The sequence below is a fragment of the Lissotriton helveticus genome, chromosome 2_1 (assembly GCF_964261635.1).
Source record: "Lissotriton helveticus chromosome 2_1, aLisHel1.1, whole genome shotgun sequence".
Lineage (NCBI taxonomy): Eukaryota > Metazoa > Chordata > Amphibia > Caudata > Salamandridae > Lissotriton > Lissotriton helveticus.
This window is the reverse complement of record NC_136059.1, coordinates 590,292,624-590,313,276: the sequence shown is the minus strand read 5'-3', so window position 1 is coordinate 590,313,276 and position 20,653 is coordinate 590,292,624. Positions and strand designations below refer to the sequence as shown.

Genomic DNA, 20,653 nt, shown 5'->3' with positions numbered 1-20,653 from the left:
GTAACAGTCAAGTATAATAGGGAGTGCCTCTTTCAATGCGTCTCAGAATTCGGTTGTTTGTACTGGATTCTCTGAGACCAGGTTAGACCTTTCGCTTAGAACGCCGATGCATGGTCAGATGAATTAAGCAAATGAGGGGAGGTTACTGCAAAGAAAGGAACAATGACCGGAGTCTAGAGTCTATGAAAGGCTGCCTGATCCGGCGATGATTAGGCTGAATGGTCGTTTAGAGCTTCCAATCACCCTGCATTTGTGGGAAAATGTCTCTGAGGCTTTTGTTAGGAACAGATGGAGAAGACGAACATAACAATCTGAAAGAAACAGGTTAGTATTAGATTCCTTACCTTAGAATATCCCCAGGCGTCAGTCTGGATCCGGAAACTTTTGTGTAGCAGTACCCCTGCGCGTCGGTAGACGTCGTCTGCAGGCGTCTCCTGCGGCTCCGCGTCCGTCGTCGGCGTCGTGCGCCGTGATGACGTCGCTGGAGTATATAGACGCCGCCTCCGCGCGCTGACGTCAGTTCTTCTTTTTTCCGCGGCAGTTAGCGCAGATCCGAAGAGCAGTACTCCGGTCTTTTGACCAAAGTTTTTGAATCTTATCTTTACTCTTAAGGTGCCGGTAGGATGCCCGGTTTTAAGAATTGTGACGGGTGTGACCGCACGATGTCGGTCACGGACCATCACCGACTCTGCCTCCGGTGCCTGGGCCCAGACCACGACGTGGACGCCTGCGTCGATTGCCGGGCTTTGACGAATAAAGCTAGACGGGAGCGGTCCCGCAAGCTACTCGAGCTCCGGGTGTCGGCCCCGCGTCGAGAGCGGTCCCGGTCCGGACGGAGGTCTAGGGAGCGATCGAGGGAGCGGTCGCGGAGCCGTCACGAGCGCTCTGAGAGTCGTCACCATTCATCTGGTTCCTCAGGTAGGAAGCACAAGAAGTCGGGGCGTCGTCATCGTACCCCCGACTCCCCCCGACGCTCGCGCGATGCGGCCGGGGGTACGGGTGGCCCCACCCCCGCGGCTCCGCGTGCGTCGCCGGCGCGGCCTGCTCCATACCCTACGGTCCCTGGGCAAGGCGCGACGCCCGAGGAGATAGAGGAGTTCCTCATGGCCATGAGGGCACTGTCTCCTCCGACGGGGCCTACGGCGCCTGCGGGCCCGGTGGTCCCGTCCGGGGGCCCTAGCGGTTCGGGTGCTCCTGCCCCGACGCCGTCGGGTGCTCCGGCTCCGACGTCGCCGGCGGCTCCGGCGCCGCAGGGGCCTTCAGGGTCGACGCCGGCTGGTCCACCGGCCTCTCCGCCGCCGATTCCATCGGGGCAACCCACGGTGCCGCCCCCGCGCGGCGCCGGGGCTCCGGCGCCGGCTCCGGCCGGCGCCGCCCCCATTCCCTCTCCGACTCCGGACGCGGAGTCGGACCGGCGTCGCCCGATGCAGAGTCCGGCGCTGAGGGGGTCTGTTGACCCCGGGGAGCCGGTCTACATTGTTGACTCCGAATATGGTGAGGAGGTAGATTACGGAGAGGAATGGGAGGGGTCTGAGGACCCTCTGACCCGCGAGTGTCAGTACGATGTGGACTGGACAGGTGACTTGGGTGACGCCAGTGGTCTGGATGACTCCCCCAACCCTGGCTTTGTCTCGCCTCCTACCGTGGCTACGGAGGAGGGGGCAGCTTATTCAGTGGTGTTGATGAGGGCTGCCAAGGCCTTACACCTTGAGCTCCCCGTCGCGGCCGTGAGGACTAACATCCTCACTGAGGTACTCAAACCGCAGTCATGCCCACAGGAGCCACTGCTGCCGTTCAATGAGGCCTTAACTGACGTTCTTTTGGGCACGTGGTCCAGGCCCGCTTCAGGTTCGCCTGTAGATAGGAACGTGGCCAGATGCCACCGTCCGTGTACGGATGACCCAAAGTTCTTGTCCAGCCATCCCACCCCTGAAAGCCTGGTGATCCAGGCCTCGACTTCCCAGTCCGCATTCCCGTTGGCCCCGCCCGACCGGGAATCTAAGAGGTACGACCAGTATGGTAAGAAGGTATTTTCGTCCCTGAGTCTGGGACTGCGGTCTTGCAACACCGCATGCCTCTTAGGCCGCTACACCCACTCTCTGTGGGATACGGTCGCGGAACTGCTGCCTGAATGCCCGCTGGAGGTACGGGCTAAGCTCGGCAAGGCTATGATTGAAGGCGGAGACGCAGCGAGATACTCCATAAGGTGTGGTCTTGATACGACCGACTCACTGGGCAGAGCGATGTCCACGACGGTGGCGATTCGTCGCCACGCCTGGCTGAGGTCCGCCAATTTCTCGGCAGATGTCCAGAATGCATTGATGGACATGCCGTTTGATGGCAGTCGCCTGTTTGGCGACAAAGCGGACCACGCGCTGGAACGCTTCAAGGACTCCAGGGTCACGGCCAAGTCCTTGGGTCTCTCGACCCAGCGCCAGCAAACGGGTTCGTTTCGCTCCTTTCGTGGCCACGGAAGGGGCGGTCCCACACGTGCTGCCAGCCACGCGCCGCAACAGACTTCTCAACGCGGCGGCGGCCGTGGGAACCGCCGTGGTGGCGGTCGGGGACAGCGGCGAGTTCAGTCCACACCTACCCCCGCAGCTTCCGCCTCTAAATCCTCCTAGTCCGTGCTTTCAGGCCCATGTGACGCCGGTGGGCGGCAGGGTTCGCCATCACCTCTCCCACTGGCGCACAATAACATCGGACAGGTGGGTGCTGCAGCTCGTCCGAAGGGGCTACTCCCTCCCCTTCGAGACCACTCCTCCAGCCATGCAACCGCAGAACCACCGTGTGTCGGGGGACCACTTGACACTTCTGCAGGAGGAAGTTACGGCCCTCTTGGCCAAGAGGGCCATCGAGCGCGTTCCTGGGCCAGAAGTAGGATGTGGTTGCTATTCCCACTACTTTCTGGTACCCAAGAAGGACAAAGGGGGTCTACGTCCTATCTTGGACCTAAGGGACGTCAACGGCTTCCTCCGGAAGGAGAAGTTCAAGATGTTGACATAGGCTCAGGTCTTGGCTGCTCTAGACCCGCAAAACTGGATGGTAGCGTTGGACTTGCAGGATGCGTATTTTCACATCCCCGTCCTGCCGGCCCACCGGCGTTACCTGCGGTTCACGGTCGGCCTGGAGCATTTTCAGTTTATCGTGCTCCCCTTCGGCCTTACCAGCGCCCCACGGGTGTTCACAAAGGTGATGGCGGTGGTCGCAGCCCATCTGCGCAGATCAGGGGTGTCAGTCTTCCCCTATCTAGACGACTGGTTGTTGAAGGCGGGCTCGCCCCAGACAGTCGTCCACCACCTTCAGATGACGGCAGACCTCCTGCATGGGCTGGGGTTTTTCATCAATGTGCCGAAATCACACCTGTGTCCCTCCCAAAAGCTCCTTTTCATCGGAGCGGTTCTCGACTCGGCGCAGTTTCGGGTCTATCCACCGGAACGGCGGGTCCAGGATATACAGGCTTTGATTCCCATCTTCCAGCCGTTATCCCGGGTTTCGGTCAGGTTGACGCTGCGGCTACTGGGGCTGATGGCTTCCTGCATCCTTCTGGTGCATCACGCCAGGTGGCGGATGCGGGCTCTGCAGTGGGACCTGAAGTTTCAGTGGGCCCAGCATCAGGGCAACTTGTCCGACCATGTTTTGATCTCGGAGGGCACTGCGAGACAACTGCAGTGGTGGCTTACGGACCGCGATTGGGTCAGAGGCAGACCCCTCTCCCTTCCCCAGCCGGAGCACGTTGTTGTGACGGACGCTTCCCTCCAGGGCTGGGGAGGCCACTTGGGAGAGGCAGAGATCAGAGGCATCTGGTCTCCGGCGGAGTCCCGGCTCCATATAAACCTGTTGGAGCTACGGGCGATTCGTCTAGCACTGAAGGCATTCCTCCCCTTTGTCAACGGGAGTGTAGTGCAGGTGTTCACGGACAACACCACCGCCATGTGGTACTGCAACAAACAAGGCGGGGTGGGGTCGTGGACCCTATGCCAGGAGGCCCTGCGTCTCTGGCAATGGCTGGAACGTCAGGGCGTGACTCTGACGGTTCAACACCTGGCCGGTTCTCTGAACGCCAGGGCGGACAAACTCAGCCGTCGGTGCTCGATGGATCACGAATGGCGTCTGAACTCGGACGTGGCGCAAGGCCTCTTTCTGCGATGGGGAGAGCCTTGGTTAGATCTATTTGCCACAGAAGAGAACGCGCAATGTCATCAGTTCTGCGCGTTGGAGTTTCCAAGACGGCACTCGCACGGCGACGCCTTTCGGCGCGAGTGGAGTTGCGGTCTGTTATACGCCTTTCCGCCTATACCACTTCTGCCCAGAGTGCTGAAGAAGATCAGGCGCGACCGGGCCCAAGTCATTCTTGTGGCTCCGGACTGGGCTCGAAGGTACTGGTATCCCGAGCTACTCAGCATGTCAGTCGGTCCCCCGATCCGCCTGCCCCTTCAGGAGGACCTTCTGTCGCAGCAGCAGGGGACGGTCCTCCACCCGAACCTGTCCAGCCTCCACCTCCATGCGTGGAGATTGAGCGGCGACAGTTGAGGCCATTCGACTTGCCTCCTGAAGTCTGTGATGTGATTCTGGCAGCCAGGCGTCCCTCCACGAAGTCGGTATACGCCTGCCGGTGGAACAGATTTGTGGCATGGTGCACAGCAAAGGCTGTGGATCCTCTTTCTGCCCCTCTTTCCGAGGTTCTCCTCTTTCTTCTCTCTTGCCCAGCAGGGCTCTGCTCTGGGCACTATCAAGGGCTACCTTTCTGCCCTTTCGGCCTTTCTGAGGCTGCCTGATCAACCTTCTTTGTTCAAGTCCCCTATTGTAACAAGATTCTTGAAGGGCATCACACACATGTATCCACCTGTCCCGTTTGTGATGCCTCAGTGGGACTTGAACCTGGTTCTGACTTTCTTGATGTGTGCTCCCTTCGAGCCACTTCATTCCTGTCCTCTCCGTCTCCTGACTTTAAAGACGGCCTTCCTGGTTGCCATCACCTCTGCCAGGAGAGTGAGTGAGCTCCAGGCTCTTTCTGTCAAACCTCCTTTCATGTCCATTCATCCAGACAAGGTAGTTCTGAGAACTAGACCTTCTTTCCTGCCCAAAGTAGTCTCTGCTTTTCACATCGGGCAGTCCATCACCTTACCCTCCTTCTTCCCGCCTCCGCATCCTTCAAAGGATGAAGAGCGGCTCCATCGTCTGGACCCAAAACTTGCGCTTTCATTTTATATGGATCGCACACGCCAGTTCCGGGTGGATGACCAACTGTTTGTTGGCTACGTGGGTGCGAAGAAGGGACGGGCGGTACATAAACGGACCATCTCTCGGTGGGTCGTTCTGTGCATCAAAGCGTGCTACTCTTTGGCTCGGAAGGAGCCTCCTGTTGGGCTGAGGGCCCATTCCACTCGGGCCACGGCGGCTACTACTGCCCTGGGCCGGGGAGTCCCTTTGCAGGACATTTGCCAGGCGGCTACGTGGGCCTCGCTGCACACTTTTGCGAGGCACTACTGCCTGGACTCAAGTCCGGAGGGATGGCTTCTTTGGCCGTTCGGTCCTCCAGGACTTTCTGGTGTAGGATTGTATCGGTTCGCAGACCCACCACCGGGGTTGGTATTGCTGGGGTATCTATTCTAAGGTAAGGAATCTAATACTAACCTGTTTCTTTCAGATGAACAAGTTACTTACCTTCGGTAACGATATATCTGTAAGAAACAGTAGTTAGTATTAGATTCCTTACCGCCCCGCCCATCCTCCCCGTTCTGCGAACTGATACCTAGGGTTAAGGACATCCCTTTCAGGGCCCTGGTTTCAAATGGCACCAGTGTTGGTTCTCGCATGGCTCTGCGTGTTCTGACGCGGAAAAGCTATGTACAAAGAACTGACGTCAGCGCGCGGAGGCGGCGTCTATATACTCCAGCGACGTCATCGCGACGCCGACGACGGACGCGGAGCCGCAGGAGACGCCTGCAGACGACGCCTACCGACGCGCAGGGGTACTGATACGCAAAAGTTTCCGGATCCAGACTGACGCCTGGGGATATTCTAAGGTAAGGAATCTAATACTAACTACTGTTTCTTACAGATATATCGTTACCGAAGGTAAGTAACTTGTTCGTTTCAAGCGAAAGGGCAAAGCGTGGTCCGTTGGACCAAGTATGAGCAGTTTGAAAAGTAAACTTGAGGCCTACCTCAGGGAGCCTTTCAGAGTAAACCAGGTGAGGAAGTCACCCCTAAGTTAGTCCCATCGGGGTTCCTAAGTACTCCAAATATGCCCCATCAGGTAACAAATGTCACACACGTCATTCTGGTATGTGGGGAGGGAGGTAATCCGTGCTGCACCTGTGTATGCAGGCGTTCGTTCAGATCCTTCAGGATAGTTACCTACGGCCTTGTAGCATTCCGGGGCCAGTTTCAGGCTTCAAGAAGGGCGCAGTCCTCTTCATCGGCACATCTCTTTGCAGGAATTTACAGGCACTAGGCAGCCCAGAGCCGCTATTCCTTTCCCCAGTGTTACCAGAGCCTTTCACCTGTGTCGGGAGTGCTATCCGCACATTAGTCTCTCAGAAGGGCCCAAATTGTGGTCCTGAGGAGGTGGTGCTCGCGGTCAGGCGGCCATTTTCCTTTGCGTTAGACCACAAATTTGCAATCCCCATATAAACGATGATCCATTGTATTGTGGCTTATTTACAAGAAATTGAAATTCACACCAAAAATTTGTTTTTGAGGTTTATCCTAATTGAAACTTGCCCAACAAGGAGCTGACCATTGATAAAGCATGCCACCCTTGTTGGTGGGTGTGGGCTTTTGCTCCGAAATTTAAATATTTTCACTGACCTGTGTTCCATCTATGTACACTAGTGGTGTTTACCTGGAGTGTAAATAGGATCAGCATATTCTTCTTTTTTTGCTAGCCAGATGGATAGTAAAATATATCCGCACATGTTATGCAAAAGCCAAGAGGGCTTTACCTATTCTTCCAAGAACCCATTCTACATGTAAAAAGGTGGACCTCAGGGGAACATTGCCATAGCGGCCTATGCACAGCAGCTACCTGGTTTATACTACATCGTTATACAAAACACTGTTGTGTGGATGTACTAGCACACCAACAACCCAATGTTAGACAGGCTGTACTCCATACGCGTTTTCAGTCTATTGTAACATCCACAGTCTAGCCACCGTTTATGGTAGGACTGCCTTACAGTTTATGCACAGCATGTGTATCTACAGCCACACATGCCTGGAATAGAAAAGGTTGCTAACCTGGTAAGCATCTGTTTGTGGCATGTAATGTGGTAGATTCACATGTTCCCACCCTCCTCCTGGAAGCCTCTGGCTGTTGCAGTGGTCATTCGTACTTTTCATGCATGGTCATATCTTACTCTTATGTATCACTTCAATCTATCTCCACCCTCACACTTCATGTGGAATACAATCTAACAGTGGAGCTGATTCTCATGCATATTACCAGCTAGGGGTAGAGTCAAGCTACCTCATGACTCAAGAAGACGTATTTGCAGAAAAAGAACTGTGTGTAGAATCAACATTTTTTGACTCTACACACAGTACACGCTGTACTCTGTGTAGAGTCAAAAAATGTTGACTGTTTTATCTACTGAAAATGAAAATGGAATAAAGAAAAAAATTCTGATGAACATCTTGACGGGATATAGACTTTATAATTGTCCTCCCTGGATTAAATTCTGCTGTGTGGTGCACCTGTGCTTGTGTTTTGTATTGCTAGGTTCCGAAGGGAACAAGCATTGTGACAGTGGGTGCTATTCAGTGTGCACACAGACCCCAGCTAGTATAAGGACAAGATTAATGGAGGGACAATAGGTTAGGTGCTGGTAGTTAGAAGGTTCCATTGTCAGTTCTGATTGCCACTGCGTGAGTCATTACACCTGTCATTTAAAAAAAAAAAAAAGTACCTCTCTAAGATGGGTGTTCGAGATCTTGGAATGGTAAATGTAAAATAAAGTAAATGCCGTCGCAGCGTCGTTTTTGCTTAGATGCACATGCCTGATGACGTGTATCATTGTGGTGTCTTTTTTCTGCTAGTAAGATGGCTATTGCCGATAATGAACGTCAGATTTTAGGTTTTGCTGATTCTGGAAAGCGTCAAAAAGAATCCTTGTCAAAGCAAAAAGGGGAGAACAAATGCTTTGCCAGAGCATGTTTATGAGTCAGAAAATGTTATGCCTTTTATTTTTAACACCATTGAGCATTAACAAGACTTTCAGCGAAGGATCTCATTAGTTCAGTGAAGGCATTGGATGTAGCCATCTACGAAGGTCAGTTTTTAATAGCAGTTAAAGTACATTTTATTGTTAATTGTTCGTTTTTATTTTTTTACTGTATCAGGTTATGTAAATGGTCTTATGAGATGATTGTCCTAAGAAACTTACATTTTGACATTTCTAACAGAAGCTCCTCCCTCCACCTCTCACCCCCTCCAAATGAAAAATGTGTGGTGTTGAGGTGTCTCGAATGTGTACAGTTTTTTGTGAACTTATGTATCTTTGTTACTTCAAGTTTAGTATGTGGGTTTTTATAGGGTGACGTTGAAGAGGATGAAGCAGTTCCTGATAGTGAACAAGACATCAGGCCACGTTTTCATCGATCCCGAACTGTAGCTCAGCAGCATGAGGAAGACGGTATTGAAGAGGATGACGATGATGATGATGAACTTAATGATGACGATACAATATCGGACTGGAATTTAAGTAAGCATAGTAGTAAACTTGAAGAGTAAATTGTTAACTCTCCTAACCGTGGACCTTTAAAAAGAGGACAAGTGATTAACATTTTTCAGGCAAATGAAACATTGTATTACTTATTTCAGAAAAGGGAGCTTAAATCTTCAGGCACCCTTAGTTAAAAAAAAAAAGACAACCGCAAAAAATCTATATCACAGCGTACAGAATAAAGCTCCATTGTAAGGGGGGATGTTTTGAGATAAACGCAGAACAGGTCAAAACTGAAAACCCCTTAAGCTTGCCAAGCGATGAAGACAAACTCATTTATACGTTTGCAGGACTGCAGTTTGTATAAATAAAGCTGCTGGGAATAAACACGTTGCTTTTAAAGGGTAGCAGCCATTGTTATATCACTGCAAGAGAATCTGGTATAAATGCTTTATGGGAAACAATTTATTTTACCTTTAAACCTTGAACTGATGTGCTGTAAAAAAAAATGTTTTTTCAGATGTTTGAAGAACGTTAGTCATAATCCCAGAACCCCTTGGCCATCCATTCCCCATCCCCGTCCCCCGACTGTTAGCAGGAAATATAGCTTTTATTTAGAACATTGTACACATTCCTTCTTCCGTCCAATATGTTGCATTTCCATCAATGTGTTTTGGGGGCATTTTTTAGAGCATTTTGTGTACGTTGCCACATGCAAATGTGTAGGTAGTTTTTAGCCCACATCTGTTGCCTCTAAATATCTTAAGATGACATACAGAAATATTTTGAGCTAAATCCTGTTTTCCTCAAGTTGCCGCCAGCGTTACAAAAATGTGTTTTGCAGTTAGAGCAGATTTGCTTTGATTGATGTCCAATTTGCAAAGCTTGCTGATACTGTGACTGTTCAGTGGGTTGCCAAGCAGTTACTGAAATTAGAGACTGCATTCCTTTCACATGCAATCGTACCTGTGATATATACAATATATTTTGCTAAAGCAGATATTCTGTATTGTGTCTATAGGATTGCATAAATATGCATGAGAAGCGACTTAATTGTAATACCAACATTCCAACTGTTACTATGATGAAACAATTGAGTACAATTGTTAAACTCGCATTGTAGGCAAGAGTACATTGTCAATAAATACAATATCACAATCTTGCCTTTTATTTTGAAAATATCAGTTCTGAGTGGCCTGATCCAAGTTGGAATGTTGGTATTACAATTAAGTCGCTTCCCATGCATGTTTATGCAATCCTATAGACACAATACAGAATATCTGCTTTAAGTACACTTTTTAAAGTGATTCAGTTGCTCTATTGGAGAAACGTGTGATTGTTTGCAGCGCTAGCCATTCCAAGCTTCCACCACTTCCAGTGTTAGTAAATGATTGAGACTGATCCACGTTCATTATATATTTTTTCTTTTTCTTTTTGTATATATTTTTGTCTGCAAGGGAACAACATTACAAATTAAATAAGAGAAGTCTTAATTAAAAAGTACATCAAGACAAATATAAACGCGTTTCCAAGAGTGGTGTTAATGTAAAGTGCAAATCACATCCTTGACAAATTCCAATTCCTTCTCTCGGGAGGTTTCTCATCAATTTATATATTACGCACTTGCGCAGTCTAAGCTTTATATATCTATGCTAGAGGGCCCCATATAGTGTTTAACTTTACTAGAGAGCGAGTTCCTCTCACTCGAGCTTTCTCCATTTCATAAGTTCCCCTTACTAAAACCCCACATTCATTTTCTTTTCAATTTAAGTGTACAGTTTATACTAATTAGGTAATGCAGGACGTGTTCTTTGTAAAACTAATACCTTTAGTGAACTTATTTTTTTAATATTAATTAGTCAGAATCAACTGCTAGCTACTTACCTTCGTCCTCATTTTGTTTACCCAGTTTAAAAGCCTAACTTTAAATGTTAAAACCAATAAGTACGTTTTATGTAACCATTCCATACATAGAAGCATAATATTTCTTAGGATTACCTCTCATGCTACCATGGTCACTTGTCAAATGTAATAGCCTTAGGAACTAGCCACAGCTGCTCAGTTTAAATAGCTACACCAGCGCTATTGATAACTAATCTGTCCACCTAGACATAATGTGAACTCCAGTTATCTTGACTGCTTTTTCAAAATAGGGCCTTCATCCCTACCTATTGAAGACTAATTAAAGATATCCAAACAGGTCAAAGATAGGAGTCCCTATAGCATGATGTACATCTACCAGAGATTGCAGTGAATCAATCAGTGAATCACGTGTCTTATAATGCGCAACTACTCGCCCTTATGGCTGTATAGGTGCTGGGGATGTGGGGGTACTGCTGATCAGTCGAAGAGCCAGATTTTGTGGTGCTTCCTGAATTGAGGAAGGGACAGTGATTTGCTGAGGTGGAGAGGCAAGGTGTTCCAGGTCTTTGCTGCGTGGTAGGAGAAGGATGTGTTTGTGGCCAGGGCCAGTTGGGCGGAGCAGAGGCCTCTGGTGGGTGCACGGAATTCAAGGCGGTGGTTGAGGTATACAGGTCCCACATTTTGTAGGGCTTTCTAGGTGTCTGTGTAGCTTGAAGGTAATTCTTTTGTTGACAGTGACCCAGTGGCCGTCCTTCAGGTGGCTGGTGATGTGGGTGTGGCGGGGGATATTGAGGATGAGTCTGACGGAGGTGTTATGAATGTTCTGCAGTTTCTTCAGGAGTTTGAGTGATGCCGGCGTAGATTGCCCTACCGTATTCTAGTCTACTGCTGACCAGTGCATGGGTGACAGTCTTTCCGGAATCGGTGAGGATCTACTTGAAGGTCCTTTAGAGCTGGCATAGTGTGGAGAAGCAGGATGATGAGAGAGCATTGATCTGGTGCTTCATGGTATGCGAGCAGTTCAGGATGATGCCAAGGGTTTTGTGTGTGGTCTGTGGGTATTGGGGTTTCCAAGTGCCGTGGGCCACCAAGAGTCGCGTCAGACAGAGGGGGAGTGAGCCCTGGATGAGGACTTCGGTCTTCTCCGAGTTGAACTTGAGGCAGTTGTCCTTAATGCAGGTGGTGACAGCCTTCATCCCATTGTGGAAGAAGTTCTTGGTTTGGTAGGTTAGTTGGTGAGTGAGAGAATCAGCTGCGTGTCATCGGCGGAGGAGACGAAGGGGGAATCCGTGGTGGAAGTCTGACTCTGAAATCGGCCAGTGAGGAAGGAGCAGATCCATTCCAGGGCTTTACCGCGAAGGCCAGCATCGTGGAGTCATGTGCATAGGATGCGGTGGGAGACTGTATCGAAGGCCGCCGAGAGGTAGAAGAGGATGAGGGCTGCAATTTCGGTTCAGATTGGTCGAGGAACGTGATCTGTGGCGGTGAGGTGGCGGTCTCAGTGCTGTGGTTGCTTCAGAAGCCAGATTGAGGAAGGTCCAGGATGTGGTTTGCTTTGATGAACTCTGAAAGTTGGGTGTTAATGACCTTCTCGATCACCTTGGCTGGGAAGGGGAGCAGAGAGATGGGTCTGAAGTTTGTGAGGTAAATTGGTTTCTTCAGCAAGGGGTTGATCTCTGCGTGTTTCCAGTCTTCCGAGAAGGTGGCTAAGTTGATGGAGCAGTTGACGGTATCACAGAGTTCGGGGGCAATAGAGGTGCTGGCTCTGTTGAATATGCGTTGTGGGCAGAGGTCCGATGGTGCTCTAGAGTGGGTGATCTTCATGATCTTGAGGGTGGCATCAGCGGTGAGGGGAGTCCAGCTGAGCAGGTTCTGCTGGGGTTCGGTGTCGTTTGGTTCGGTGGTTGTTGGTGGGGTGAGAGGGTCTTGGGTCTCGAGGCTGTCGAAGCTGTTGTAGAGCTCCTTAATCTTGCAGTGGAAGAAGGTGCTGAGGTTGTTGCAGAGGTCTTGGGAGGGTGGGATGTCTGGTATCTCTGTGTTGGGTTTGGCGAATTCTTTCACCACAGTGAAAAGTTATTTTCTAGTGAGGTCGTTGGCGTTGATCTTTTCTGGTAAGGCTGTTTTCTTTGTTGTTCTACTGAGGTGGTGGTGTGCAGTGAAAACGGTTTTGAAGGCTGAGGGATCTTCTGGGTTCTTGCTTCTCCTCCAGCTCTTCCTGAGCTGCCTTCAGGTGCGGCAGAACTTATGTAGGGTGGGAGAGAACAGCTGACTTTCCTGGAGTGTCGCTTGCCAGGAGCTTTCTTGAGGGGAGCCAGTGTGTCGGCGCAGTTAGAGATCAATCGCTGAAAGTTACGTGCTGAGGTATTAGCGTCTGCGAATGTCAGTGGTGGGATTTTGCTGAGGGAGGTGGTGAGTTCTTCTGTGCTCTAGTTCCAACTTCTGTGAGGGTAGCAGTGGGTGTGGTCATGTATGGTGGGTTTGGTGAAGAAGTGGACCCAGTTGTGGTCGGTCCAAAGGAGCTTGGAGGTGTGGCTGAAGGTGATGTTGTCGCTGGCATAGAAGATGGGTTCGAGCGTGTGTGTGTTTGTGTGTGTAGTTTGACCAACATATCAAACTAAAGTTTTAATGGGAGCACTGTCTGGTTGCAGAGTACCAAATCATCTGTGTAGTATATTTCTAGGACTTCTACATTACCAAAATCAAGTGGAAAATGTTTGAATTCCATAAGACCTAATTTAGAGCGCTTAAAATATTGTAGAAAGTGTTGACGCAAGGACACTCCTTTGTCTAACACCAAAATAGATGGTTACTTTGTGCAGATTCAAAGTGGCCAGAATATAGAAATTATTTCCTGCAGGAATCCTAATAATGTAAGGCTTTCTCACAGCAAGACACAGTCAAGATGATTGAACACATGCCTTCAGTAAACGCCTACAGTGAAGTGGCACACAACTGGGATACAGGGGGCCATCTGAGTAATTGAACATTATATTTTCATGATCCAATATTGCATTGCGACGAGCATTTTGAAAAATACCTTGGCTCCGGAACACAATATTGATGGCCAATTTTCTTCTCAATTATTTGGGCCCTCTTAGATGTAATTGTTTTTGTTGAATATTTAAAAGCAGGGGAGAACACTGCATTAGGTCAGTTCCCCATTCCTACCTTGCTCTGTTTTTGAGGTATATTTTGACCCGTCTTGGAGTAGAGCAGAACTTTGCACTGTGTGTCCACCTACTAACCTTGCGGCTTCTGGATAGAATCGTACCATATATCCGGTTGATAATAGCCAGCAATTCTTTCTAATCTCAAAGTAGTTTGGGATGCTTGAAAATGTGTCCTCTCCCCTGCACCCTTGAAAGCACAGATATAATTAACCTGCCTTCCATTTGTGTAATCTACCCAGATTGTCATGCAGTAGACTATACAGGTCTGATATCGGACAAGTAAATGATTTTGTATTCATAGGCTTAACTGACATTTGTAGGACCCAACTCCTGATTTAACTATATTACTGAATTATAGTTTCATTTGAAGCCATAGATATGTGACAGACTGTAATGTCCACTTTAATAGGAAAAATTTAATTAGCCCCACCTCTATATCTCAGGTAGTGGACAAATAATGGACTTGTGAATTTTTTACTTTATTTTATACTGATGCCTATCTATAACGATGTAGCCACCTCATTCGTTAGGAATTTACACATGAATATCTGAAAGGGACAGCAGGATTTTATCTGCAAACATGGCAATTTGAAGAGAACTATTCCTATCGTGACACCATCGATCGATCAATCGATCGATCAATCGATAGATATTGAGAGAGATATAGAGATATATATTACCTACTGGCGGTCACCAGTAGGTAGTTGTAGTTAAGACCTCGTTTCTATTAAAAAAGCGTTTTTTTCTTTTGCCATTATCTAATGGGTCCCTTCGGTCAGCTCCTGTCTTGAAAGTTTCAGGGTGATTCGTCAAGCGGGGGCCGAGAAAAAAGGGGGGCCTTTTTCCCATAGGAAACTTATGTTGCAGCTACAGCCCGAACTGCTGAATGCAATTAAACCAAATTTGGCAGAGAGGTAGCTGTTTGTCCAGAGTGCACTCTTTGCATTAAATGGTGTAAATTATTTCAGTCGTTCCTGAGAAATTGAAAAATAAAAAATATTAAATGCCTGGTGACCTCGGTGGATCCGCGAACCCTCCCGATCACGAACTTGTCTCTGATTGACTGCCAACACTTCAAACCAAGAAGTGTTGGCAGCCATCTTGTGACTTGAACCTCAAAAGAAAAGAGGTGAACAAACAAGATAAGGGGGCAGGGTAGAAACACCCTTACCCCCAGCTCTGCTCAGGGACCCCCAGGGACAAAAAAACATGTTCTTCTTCGACGGGATTCACGTACGGTGCGCGAATCCGATCTAAAAAAAAAAAACGAAGCACAGTGTCCCTTGCTTCGTTTTAATAAGCCCCCCATGTGGGCCAGGCCTTGGGGGCAATGTAATTACAATTTGAGGGGGCCTCGTGGGGGCATGCGGTCCCCCTGCAGCCCTGGGGACCGCCACCTCCCTGAGGCTTTAGATAAAATGTGTGCAGGGCCTCACGGGCCACCCCCACGCTGCCCCGGGGACCACCACCTCCCTGGGTCAAACTTAAATAAAGGGCGGGGGTCCTTTACAGGCCCCCGTCCCGGGAACCACCACCTCCCCGGGGCTTTAATTATGATGGGAGGGGGGGCAGTTTGGCCCTAGGGACCGCCACCCCCCAGGGCTGGCTCCAGAAATGTCCTGGGGTGTCCACCCCCGGGACAATGCAGTTTTCTATGGCAGGGCAGGAGCACGGCTCCCGCCCTGTCGCAGCAAACACTGCTTTGCTTCATGGATGCGAGAGTAGGGAACCTGCTCTCGCTCCCTTTGCCGAAATCGGCAATGGGAGGGGTACAGCGTTCTCTCTTCCCGTTTAAAAAATTAACAACAAGAAAACAGAAAATGTGGGCCAGGGCCCACATAATATTGAGAGGGTGGTTCACACAGCCCCCCTTCTAACAAAAAAGAAAAGCAAAGCTGGCATCTCGCCAGAGGCCCCGACCCCTCCCTGCACCACTCTGCAAATGCGCCTCCTGGCGCGTTCTGGGTTTGGGGATTAAGTCCACTAGAATCTTAAGAGTCCTTAGGGGCCAACTAGCCCACCAGGTACCTCCAGTCACCCCACACAGTTGGATTGCTGAGAGGTGGCCCGAGGCCATGCCCCTTTTAATACCATTTGCAAACACGCCTCTTGGTGCACTGCTGGTGGGGCAATGAGGTCCTCTTGTGTCCTGAGGACGTCAGGACTAAAGTGGACTTCATCCACCGAACAGCAGTGCGCTTGGAGGCACGTTTGCAGTGTGGTGTAAAAAGCGGGCATGGCTCGGACCACTCTCCGCAATCCAGCTGTGTGGGGCTTACTGGAGGAGACCCTCAGAAGGCAAGTTTAGTTTAGGTCCGTACTGCCACTCCAAATATCCTCATACAGATCTTCACTCGGTCTGTAACTTATGACTCTTGCCTGATCAAGAAAGCACGTGTGAGGGTTGCAGATCGTTTCAGTCAAAAAAAACTCTTCGCTACTGAAATGCACATCGTCTCAAGATGCAGCGCATAAACACCAATGACACACCAGACAGCTTCGGTTTGCGAGACTAGCAAAATGAAGAAGTGTCCGCAGCCCAAGAAGGATCCGTCTTCATACACAGTTCTGTTTCCGACTTCGACAAAGAACAATATTCGGAGATGGTGGAATCTTTCCAAGATCATGGATTGTGAGTACTCCGGCCCATGATCTGAAACCTTAAAAATGACCTCCACTGATAAAACTGTTCTAGGGCCACCTTTGCACTGCGAAAGATATCTTATGAAGCCCCGCCCTCGGGTTTGGCACTAAAAGATCGGCTTTCAGCAGGAGCCTCTAAAAAATCAGACTCTAATCTCCAAAACAGGAGACTTCGAACAGAAACAAAATATACCTATTTATTCTGAACAAAGTGGCCAGGCATTGATATCGTAAAACATTCCCTGACCAAAATGTTTTCCTTTCGGGCCCAAAATGTTTTCCTTTCGGGCCCAAAATGTTTGCCGTCAAATCGAAATCGCCTCCTCAACCAGTTCTCGAGAGAATGTCAGAAAAACCTCATCCGAAACAGAAAACTTTGCACATACAGCCTGGTACAAATATTATTGTTCAGCCAGCGAAGCCTCAAGTTTCTAAGAAACCTTGGTCTTATCAAGAGGCTCTGGACACTTCACCACCCCCTCTTAAAAAACAAAAGGACAAAGACTTTAGTCATACACAACCATGCATACATTTGTCTCCATTACAGCCTACTACACCATGACCTCTTTATTTTTCACCATAGTCAAATGAGGAAGACATTTCACCCCTTCATCCCCTTCTCATATAGAGGATACTGATGATTACCTGTTGGAGCATCCACAACCTCAAGATTCTTGGAAAGACTATGATGTAGAGCCACAGGACAATACTGATCCTAACCGCTATCCACAACCCTCACCACCGGATGATGCCTTTAGGTTTTCAAAATGTAATTGCTGGGTAGCAGCCTTTCATATGGTCCCTTTACATAAAGATCCCATTGGTGATGTATTCCTGTTTGAGACTTAATAATTTAATAATAGTATTTACCAATATTAAAGGGAGTTCTTAGTCATGCTGATGACATTTTTAAAGATCTCTTTAGAGCTCGCATTATCTCACAGAATAGACAAAAAGTACAAGGCTGCACCTTCAGACCCTATATGCATTATCCCCTTCAGTGCTCTGGATTGCCTGGAGCTGTCCAGAGCCACGGCGCTCGTGTGCTCAGGACGGCTCCCGGCCGTCCTCACACATGGCACCAGAGGGATTTCCTTTTCGCTCCAACAGCAGCTCCCAAGGCTGGTCTCCTGTTTTCTATGAAATGACGATCAGCGTGCCCGTTGCGCCGACGTAATTTTGTAGAAACTGAAATTAGCCAATAGGCTAATTTCAGTTTCACTTTCGACATGCTATCTCAGTCCTCTGAGCACATAGAAAGTCAGGAGAGGTATCATTGGAAAGGGAAGAATCCCTAGTTGATCCCTGTTTGGGGATCGCCCCAGGAGGGATATCCCCAAACAGGGATCTACCCACTAGACACCAGGGAGGTGAAGCGGGCCGTTGGGTAAGGACCTTTGCTCCCCCAATTTTGTGGTGGGAGAGGGGGGCACTTCAGTCTTTCTGCCCACTAGATAAAGGTATTTTTGTGCTATAGGGGTGGGGGCTGTCCAAGATGGGTATGCCAATCCCCCCTGAAAAATTCCAGCCTTTCTGACCCCCGGGGGAGGGGGGCACAGAAAGCCCACTAGATCCAGGGATTTTTTTTGTATTGCTATAGGGATTGGGGCTGGCCAAGATGGGCATGACAATTTCCCCCCTCCACCCCCCAACAAAATTAGTCTTTCTCACCCCCCCGGGGGGGGGCAGATAGGGCAGTATTCCCTAATCTGCACCCGGGGTGGGGGAGCAGAAAGCCCACCAGGGATTTTTTTAAATTTGATTTAGGGCTGCCCAGGATGGGTATGCCAATGCCTCCACCCTCCACCCCTCCCCAAAGAAGGCCCTAGGCACCAGGCATTTTTTTTTATACATAGGATTGGGGGCTGGCCAGAATGGGCATGGCAATGCCCCCACCTAAAAAAAAATTGCCACTTTCTGCCCCCCCCTTTCCCCGGTAGACATATTGTATCAATTGCTACATAGTGGTGGGGGCTACCCAGAATGGGCAAGCCAAAGCCCCACCCCAAAACAAATTGCCAGTCTTTCTGCACCCCCCCGCCCCCTCAGCCCCCGGGAGGCAGATAGGGGCAATAGCTGCCCACTATGCACCAGCGATTAATGTGGCTTTTTTATACGTGTGGATGGGGACTGCCTAGAATGGGCGTACCAATGACTCCACCACATGAAAAATATAGCCACAGTCTTTCTACCCCACCTTGGAGGTATAGTGGGGCAACTAACCCCCCACCCTCAAGGTGGCAGAAAGCCCACTAGGCACTGACTTTTTTTCTGCAATGTGTTTACCTGTGGATTTTGGGCACTAGCTCAGCCGCCACCAAGCAAAACCTAGCAAACCTGTAAAAATGTTTTAACTAAATACCAAGGGAATATAGGATGGGGTGACTTGTGTGCCTCTCATCTGGTTCTGTTACCCAGAATCCCTTGCAAACCTCAGACTTAGTTTTAAAAAAAACATTTTCCTCACTTTTCTGTGATGGACAGTTCTGGAATCTGCGTGGATCCACAAAATTCCACCTTCCCCGCATTCTCCAAAGTCTTCCAGTGTACCTCACTTGTGTGGGTGGGCTAAGTACTTGTTACCGGCAAGTGCCCAAAATGTATTGTGGAGACATCAAATTACCTATCACCCTAACAACCTGGTTTTGCAAGTGGGTGGGGCTCCTGGGTTTTGGCCCCGGGCTCGGCGACCATTTAGGGAAACCTACCAAACCCACACATTTCTGAAAGCTAGACACCCGGGGGAGTTGAGAGAGGTATGACTTCTCACCAGACTCTTAATTGTCAAATGCTAGAAAGAGAGCCAATTCCCAAACTCCTGGGGATGCCACTCCACCAGACAAGGAGTTGAAAATAATGTAATCCTCTGACAGATGGATTGCAGCACAATCGGCAAACCAGTGTAGGATAGCTAATAGCCAGGTTCTATTAGCTCGCTGCGATAGGGCACAGTGGGATGAAATGGAGGTGCTCCTTCAACATCTCCCACAAGATTTTAGGAAAAGGGGACGGGAATTAGTAACAGAAGGAAAACTAATTTCACACAATTCCATTAAATGTGCACTTGATGAAGCTGATACTGCGGCTTGAAATATAACAACCTGTATTTTACTTTGTGGACAAGCTTGGCTTAGGGTGTCTGGTTGTAAACCAGAAGTTCAACAAGTTTTCCTTAATTTGCCTTTTGATAACTAAAACCTCTTCGGGCTTCAAGTTGGCGCAGCCCGTGATAAAACATAAATGACACAGATGTGGCAAAATCTATGAGGGCTGCTTCAAACCAGCACATTTTGTGGTTACTTACGCCTCCCATCATTTAGGCAAGGTGCTAGATATGCCTCTACTGACACATCAGCAACCTCCTATAAAAATCGGATGCAATCCTCACCTTCTAGAGGTTTCTATAGAGGATCCTATAGGGCGAACAATTTCTTAGGGATGTGGGCATGAAAACCACCTGCACTCCCAATATCCACAACAAATAATGACTTCATTCATGCTCTTCCCAACCTGTAGGGGGAAAGTCTTCAATTTTTTCTACCACAATGGAAGAACATTACCACTGATCAATGGGTATTGGATATTATCCAACATGGTTACTGTCTGGAGCCCATCACCACTCCCCCAAACATCCCACTACACAAACACAACCTCTCTGTTCAGCACCAGGCTCTACTAAAACAAGAGATGGCAGCTATTTTAATAAAAGGAGCCATAGATCTATTTCCAATTCAAGAACAGAGGTATATTCCCTATACTTCCTCATCCCCAAAAAAGACGGCTCACTCGCACCCATTCTGGATCTCAGACCACTAAATCAATTCATTTTGTCAGAACATTTCCACTTGGTACAACCTTCACCACTAAATCAATTCATTTTGTCAGAACATTTCCACTTAGTCAACCTTCATGAAGTCATACCATGACTTCAGCAGGGAGATTTCATTACCACACTGGACCTCAATGTCATCTAGTTTCATATACCTATTCATTCAGCTCACCGAATGTTCCTCCGTTTTCTATTCCAAGAAAAACCTAATCAGTTCAAGGTGCTTCCTTTTGGAGTCACCACCGCTCCAAGGGTCTTCACCAAATGTCTATCAGTTGTAGCAGCACATGTACGAAGGGAAATCATTAAATCCTTCCCTTACCTTGACGATTGGTTTCAAAAAGCAAACCGCTCAAGCGTATCCAATCAATATACTCTAAGAAGTCTAACTCTCCTAATCCAGTTAGAGTTCAGTCAACCTTCAAAAATCTCATTTGCAACCAGCACAAATACGACCATACTTAGGAGCCATTCTCAAT

The 20,653-nt window shown here is 48.8% G+C and overlaps 1 protein-coding gene across 2 annotated transcripts in view; it reads left to right on the top strand.

Annotated features, from left to right (window-relative positions):
• Positions 1 to 20,653, top strand: part of TNPO1 (transportin 1) — a 1,741,771-nt gene that overhangs the window by 1,032,033 nt on the left and 689,085 nt on the right. For both annotated transcript variants that reach the window (XR_013607056.1, XM_078675276.1), the window contains exon 10: positions 8,540 to 8,708. Coding sequence is in view for 1 of the 2 variants with exons in the window: in XM_078675276.1 (XP_078531402.1) it covers positions 8,540 to 8,708 (169 nt within the window). In the remaining variant the exon portion in view is untranslated. The remainder of the gene's footprint in view (positions 1 to 8,539; positions 8,709 to 20,653) is intronic.